This window comes from Pundamilia nyererei, unplaced genomic scaffold, assembly GCF_000239375.1.
Source record: "Pundamilia nyererei isolate P.nyererei 1_Seehausen unplaced genomic scaffold, PunNye1.0 scaffold00071, whole genome shotgun sequence".
In the NCBI taxonomy this organism is placed as follows: domain Eukaryota; kingdom Metazoa; phylum Chordata; class Actinopteri; order Cichliformes; family Cichlidae; genus Pundamilia; species Pundamilia nyererei.
In genome coordinates, this window is record NW_005187472.1 from 546,022 (window position 1) to 553,604 (window position 7,583).

Consider the following 7,583-nt stretch of genomic DNA (forward strand, 5'->3'; position numbering starts at 1 on the left):
GGGCGGGGCCATCTGCTGCGACCAGTTGGGGTGAGAGAAGGAAGAGGATGGGGTAAATCTTAAGTGCTCATTTTGTGGCGACCTGTAAACCAGCGGTCTCCAACCTTTTTTGCTCTTTTGTTCATGCCCTTTAAAGAATATTCTTCCTTTACGTACTTGCACCTTAGTAGCCATCTTGGTTAATTGCCCCACTTTAAGTTAATGTTGAAGCTTTGTTTGCTTTTGTAAACATAAGATAAAAATTTGTTCATCCAGGTGACTTAGTTTTACTTTCATTTATGTTTTTTTGCACGAAAGAACTTTGAGTTTAAAAAAAAAAAGGCCCAAGATAAAAATAAAGAAGGATTATTATGGACTGTGAATCATACAAAGCTACTCTGAGAGGTAAATGCTCCTGTCACATTCCAAGCCTAATGTTAGTTAATATTACCTAATTCAATGATGTCGAGTTCAAAAGTACCAATAAAAATATTTACTTGTGCACATTTTTGCCACAAATCATAAAACTGTATGTGCTCATATTTATTTTAGCCTCTCTGACACAGTTTGCATATTTTCATTGGACTACCAAACGAGGACGAGGTTAGGACAACACAATCAGAAGATTTCACTCAAAGGCCAATTTGTACAAACCAAGGTTAATTTACTTAACTAAAACTAAAGAAATAAATCTAGATGTGAAACTAGTTTACCCTGTAGAGAAACATCATGACACTGGACACTTACACACTTTGTGCGAGACTGATTATTTTTTGAATCTCAAACACAAATTGTATTGAAAAGATGGTTGTAACCATTAGCAAACATTTTTTTAAACCAGGCCTCATGATGAGTACATCTTAAAATAGAAGATTATCTGAAAACAAAACATGATACTGTGGAGCGAAAAGATCGGAATAACAAAATACAAAGATGGTCAAACTCTTAAAAATGTCCATTTTAGGCTGTTTTGATGAATATCTGCAGGTTTTCTGAGTCCCTGTCTCTTTTTTTCGATAGTGTAAATTTTTTATTTGGACCAAAACTTTACGTTTCTTCAGCTCTCTCCTCACATAAATAATCCTGTTCAGGAGAAACTCTCCCAGCAACCCTTCTGATAAAGGATTAACAACATTAATTCACAGACTGTAGCTCTGACAATGTGAAATACTAAAAACTGAATGTTAATGATTAGATTTTTTTCTGTAGAGCCCTCTCCATGTTTGTATTCTTATTTTCTTCACATGTTTTACTTTGAAGTTTTGCTCATAGGAAATGATTCATTCCTGTTTGGTGGTAAGTTATGACCAAACCGTGGATCTGTGATTGAAATATTTAGTGCTGTTGAATTATAGCATTGTGGTGATTAAATGACTATTTTCTTCCAAAATAATCATAAAAAATAAATGTGTGATTGACTTCCTTTCAGTGCTGCTTGAAATGTGTGTCGTTAGATTAGATGTGTGTGGAGTAATTCCTTCGTGAGTCTTTCAGCTCTTATGCAGCTGCCTGTGTGTTTTGGTTTAATGGTGTGACCCTGAAAACGTCCTGTTTCCGTCCACAGGCCAAGTCTGTCATCAACCTGCTGTTTTCCGCCTACACTGGGGACGTATCAGCCCTGAGGAGGTGAGCAGCTCACACAGCTTTTAATAAGAGATCAGTTTAGATTTAGTCACGTCTCGCCCCCCAGTGGAGCTTTTTAATAACATCTACATGAAAGAAAGACTCCTCTGGCTGCACGAGGAAGCACCTTGGTGACCTAAAGTGGCAGAAAAATGAACTTACAGGTGTCCCTGTGGAGTTTTTACATCTGACCTCATGAAAGTCTCGTGAAACGTTTGCACTATTTTCAAAAATAGTTTAAAGTGTGGCTCTGCATCCATGTATGCAGCCTTCTTCACCTGTTAACGATCAATTTTGAGTTAAGGACTTAAAATATTTTTCATCATTTTTTGAATCTACAAGAGTCTGCAAACAAACATGGAAGTCGTTTTATGGGCTCGGTCTGGTTGTTAGACTTTTGTTTGGAAAGTCGTGTTTTCAGGCTGTTACAAAGAAGTAATTTTAACCTGATTTCAACAATGAATTCACTTTTACCTGTTGAGTAATTTTATGCTGGTTAGAGGTGTGTAAATGGGGAAAGAAGCACTGTGAGGGCGACTAAGATTTCACCATGGAGATTAAGCCTCACTTATCATTTTAATGTAGCTGTAAAACCTTCTGTAAACCTCTGTGATGCTTCAGCGTTTGTTTGCTTTGGGGACTCAAAGGATCTAAAAATGATGAATGTCAGAGTGACCACGCCCCTCAGTTTAACCCTTAAAAAACATTATAAGCTATTAAAATATTTCCCCCCCTGTAAACTTGATATGAAGGTGTTTTGTATCTGCTGTAAAGTTGCACCTTTTAACATTGGAGTCTGTGGGGGCTGACTCAGTGCTGGAGCCTCTAGTGGCCACTAGAGGAACTGCGGTTTGTGGCTCTAGCCCTGCTTGGTTATTTGAAACTTCTGGAAGAAACAGAAAACAAAAAACTGCTCCAAAACTGGACAGGAAGTCATAAAACAGAAGGAAATCCTGTATCTCAGATCAGCTCTCCATATAAAATGTATTATTGCTGCTTTCTGAAGGTAATTTCCTAGGAAAAGATGTTTCAGGCTGTAACACCAGGATGTTCTTTAACCTCCAGCCTGAGACTCTGAACTGTGCAGCAGTTAGAGGTGCATACAGAGTTGTTTACTGGTCCTTTGTGTGTGCAGGTTTGCGCTGTCGTCCATGGACATGGAGCAGAGGGACTACGACTCGAGGACGGCCCTGCACGTTGCAGCAGCTGAAGGTAACGTTCAGCCTGAGGTCAGTCAGTAAATAGACACAGCTCGCCCTCAAATACTCTTTAAAGTCTGATCCTGTGGTCTGGAGCTGTTTCCATGATCTATATATAAATTACATATATGGAAACAGCAAAGTTTCAAGGTAAGAAGTAGACATAAGATACAGACGCTGCAGAAAAATACAGTCTTCAAGAGGAGTTATGCATCGGGAGAGCCAATTAAAATCAAGCATGCACCCTTTTCACAGTATAACAAGGTAAAAGTAATTTGTAACATCTGCCCTGCTTCCATTAGGACACATAGAGGTGGTTCGCTTTCTGCTGGAGGCTTGCAAGGTGAATCCAGTACCCAGAGACAGGTGAGTCTTTACTACCTGTATTTATACTGATTATAATAATGAGCTTTGAAGCAGAATTTCCAGCCTTTGAGAAAAGTCTCAGTGTGGTTAAAAAATAAAGAAAATTCATCCTCCAAGCTCAGATTCTGATAGCTGTGGAGAACCAAACGTGCCAAAATTATAAATAATATAAATAAATGAAACATTTTAAATAATAATAATCTATTTTTGTATGCTAAATTATTTATTCACCAGTTTACCATCAGCTTATGTGTATTTATTTGTGTAATAATTTCTCTCCCATTATGTAAATGAGGCAGTGTGCCACTGGGTTGGCCACAAAGAAATGTGTTGCTTCATTAAATAATAAATTGTAAATCTGAATCAGAAAGGTTTAAAATATAGAGGCTAGAATTCTATAAATAAATTATTAAATTGAAGCCAAATAGTATTTGTACATTTTTTCCCCTATTTTGCAACATATTGTAGTTTTTTTTGTGTGCGTGTCTTTTTTGCTAGGCTAGGCAAACTCCTTCTAAAATAAATAAATTGAGAAATCGTTGTGAAGGTGAACTCATGCAATATCTAATAAATGCCTACACATATTTGTTATTTATTATTAATTTATCTACTGTTAATTTTAGTCCTAATCTTTTGTCCTGTGACAGCTGGGAGAGGCTCCAGCCCCCCTGTGTCCCTGAAATGGATAAGCAGAAGAAAATGGATGGATGGATGAATATTAATCTTGGTTATTAATTTCCTTTAATAGTTTCTTTTAATTCTGGGTGTTTTCGGTCCTCCATACCCACCTGCAGGGTTACATCTCTATTTTTTTTATCAAACATTAAGTGTATTCTTTAACCTTTTAATTTGTTTTTGCACAGATGGGGGAACACGCCGATGGATGAGGCGGTGCATTTCGGCCACCACGACGTGGTCACCATGCTGCAGCAGTACCACGAGAAATACAGCCCGCCCTCCGATGACGAGCACAAGACTAGCCCTGAGAAGAGCCTGGACAGCCTTCTGTGAGACCTGCTGCAGGTTGCTAAGGAGAACCGGAGGAGGAAAAACTTTGTAGTCCAACGCTCAGGCTTCTGTTGAATTATTTAGCTGCTCTGCTGTGATTAGATTTTTGGCCGTAAATGGTTGCTTGTTCATGTCTATCGAAATGCGAGCGTGAGCGGCTTAAACTCATATCTAAAGTGTTTACGGTATTACTCCTGTAATCTCACAGTACTGTAAACCACATTTCTAGGATGTACCTTGTACTAGTTTAGTATTTTGTTAGTTTTACTCTCACTGTACATGTGTTGTAAACTGTGTGGAAATTATGGTGTAAATTATGCGATGTGTAGTTACGGGTGTGCTTGATTTACATTCCTGCCTCTGTGCTCATTTGCGAGGTCACCAGCAGGTTCTCAGAGATTGTACTCCAGAATGTATTTTTCAGTGGAAAAACTTGCAATAGAAACAGTTTGTATTTATTTCAGACTTTTTAAAGATGGAAATTCATTTCAGAGCGTGTGAGACGGACAGAAGATCGTGTGATTTCTTGCATTTTGTGGTTTATTTTGTCAGCATGGTTACATTTGTGTATTTAATTTGGGCGGACTATAATATCAATATAATGTTGATTGGCATACATTTTAGGGCAATGTTTACAGTGACAACCTGATCTGGCTTTGTGCGGTAATTCTCAGACATTATTTTCAGATGTTTTCTTTCCACATGTGGAATATAGTCATTGTTTTTAACCCGTGAAATTTAATTTGCAAATATATAAACATGAACAACACGTACGATAATTAGAATCAAAACTACATACTTAAATTTAATGTCCATGTGAGGGTTTTCATGGTGTCAGTTGGAGTTCATGTATTTCATGGAAAAATGCCAAATAAAAAGCTGGAATAGAAACCTCTATATGATTGTGTTTCACACGGTGTGGTTCAGGTGAAGTGGGTGGTCCATTAATCTAAAGGTTGGTAGTTTGATTCCTGGCTCCTCCAGTCCGAATCTCAAAGTGTCTTTGAGTGAGATGCCAAACTCTGATAGCTGAATCAATGGAAATTCAAAGTGTTCAAAGGCACAGAGCAATTATTTCCAAACATCAATTTCCAATTTGTGCATGTAGACGGAGAGTCTTCTTCACACAGGTGAGTTAGTGACAGAGTTACACAGGGATCTGTACTGGGACCAATGCATTTTATATGATATAGGCTTTACTTATCCAGTATTAGAAAATGCTGTATACACTTTCAGTGCTATGCAGATGACACAGAGCTTTATTTATCTATAAAACCAGATGACACAAATCCAATAAACTAAAAGCATGTCTTAGAGACACAAAGGTCTTTATGATGTCCGAATTCTGAAACACTAAGATTATTGTACTCAGAAACAGGGTGTCACTGTGGCAAAATTGTGAGGAATCAGGATACATCCTTTAATTAAACAAATTTTTTTTAAAAATTTAATTAAACAAATATGTTGTATTGAAATACTAAGCATTAACTGTTTTTTTTATTAATTTTTTATATTATGATTTATTATGTTGAATTTGATTCTCCATTAACAACTTTCCAACCAACAATGAGGTATAAGTTATTTAATTTGCTTTACAGTGGGGTTCAACCAGGGCTGGACTGGGACAAAAAGTCGGTTCGGGCATTTTGACTAGAGACCGGCCCTCCAGGTATTATAGGAAAAACCATAAATCCTTTGAATGAAAACAAACGCTGTTGTCACAGTGATGTACACTGTCTTGTTGGTATATATGTATCAGTCTAATAAACTTAAACCTACACCATCCTCCCTATTCTGGTATTCTAAACACCCGAAAGCAGACGGCTTGGTCGAGTTAACCTCCTGAACTATCTACAGCACATGGTGAAAACCTGAAATTAAGACAGAGAAGACTAGAGGTGAGACATGACCATTACTGAATATTAAAAATAATAAATGACACATTTAAAGATATTTTCATAAACCATTCATTTGCCACATCAATAAACAGCATGACAGGGCAAAATATTTTTTCTAACATAGCAACCTTTAAAAAGTGAAAGGAGATAGAAAGACAGGTGAGAAAGAATAAAACTTAATTGACTTTTTGATGGCATTTTACACACAGTACTAGTACAGAATCTAGAAAATGTGGGAAAATACTGGCATCATATACAGTACTTAGCTACTTCTGAAGAAATTATGATGGGACCCTAAAAATATTACTATGTACAATAATGGATTTCCATACATTTTACATCAGATTAAAACGTTTGTTGTAAGATTCAGATAATTATTTGTTAAAAGCGAGACATTTTAAATGAGAATAAGAAAGAAAAGTATTTCTTTGTGCCCCCCTTTCCCTGTTAATGCCCTACCTGCCCCCCTGGAAAACTTTTCCTAGACCCGCCCCTGCACAGTTACCAGCTGTCAGCTACTTAGAAAAGGATCCTGGTGTTATTCGTCTCTCAGAAACAGTTCATAACTTAAATAAATTCTAACAACAGCTGATCAAGCTTAAACGTGCTGCTGTTGTTTAGCCCGACATCCGCTGGTTTCCTCTTTCTGGCGCAAAGTGGCCGATAAACAAACAAGAGAGAAAAGCCGATCAGCTGATCATTGATCAGTTTCATGACTGAAGTAGAAACAGGAGAGAGAGGGGAGAGAATGAGAGAAGAAGAGGCAGCTGTGCAGCAAAGACACAGAATAAATCCAGCTTTGTGTCTTTTTCATTGTAGCTGAAGTCCGGGACAAACTGTGTTCCTTTTCACCTCAATACTAAATGCACAATATTTTCTCTGAATACCAGAAGATTCCGTTTTTACAGGACGGTTGGAAACTCTACTAACCTTATAAATAAAATAAGATAAAACAAGTTCAACATCATTAACATCAAAGCACCCGCCCAGCAGTGTATAAACTCCATCATGATAGTTAGTACGCAGTACGAGTTATTGTAACTGACTGTAAAAAGTCAGCATAACGAAAATAAACTCCACCTAAACTTGGTTTATATCTGACCCAGATAGACTGCAGGTCATAACTTCTTACCTGAAGTTCAGTTCACGGCCTCAGGTCTCTGCTCCTCCTGCCTTTCTGTCATCCACCTGCCAGCTTGTTGCATCTGCTGGCCTCCATCACTTGCTAATGTTACTGAATTGTGGAAGCTCCACAATAGCCACAACCAAACAATTGAGTTATTTTTACAAATCTCCCAGCATCGGGCCAATCCACCACCTTTCAGTGTTTATACCTTTACGCAGAGGTGTGGACTCGAGTCACATGACTTGGACTCGAGTCAGACTCGAGTCACATGACTTGGACTCGAGTCAGACTCGAGTCATTAATTTTATGACTTTAGACTTGACTTGAAAAAATGTTCTAAGACTTGTGACTTGACTTGGACTTTTACACCAATGACCTGGGACT

At 37.7% G+C, this 7,583-nt stretch overlaps 1 protein-coding gene across 1 annotated transcript in view; it reads left to right on the plus strand.

Annotated features, from left to right (window-relative positions):
• The window catches only part of LOC102197968 (glutaminase kidney isoform, mitochondrial-like), a 36,581-nt gene extending 31,515 nt beyond the window's left edge, over positions 1-5,066 (plus strand). Inside the window, exons 15-18 of the mRNA XM_005736818.1 lie at positions 1,544-1,605; positions 2,738-2,814; positions 3,104-3,167; positions 4,031-5,066. Of these exons, the coding sequence (XP_005736875.1) occupies positions 1,544-1,605; positions 2,738-2,814; positions 3,104-3,167; positions 4,031-4,178 (351 nt within the window). The 3' untranslated portion in view covers positions 4,179-5,066. The remainder of the gene's footprint in view (positions 1-1,543; positions 1,606-2,737; positions 2,815-3,103; positions 3,168-4,030) is intronic.
• The last annotated feature ends 2,517 nt before the right edge of the window (positions 5,067-7,583 follow it).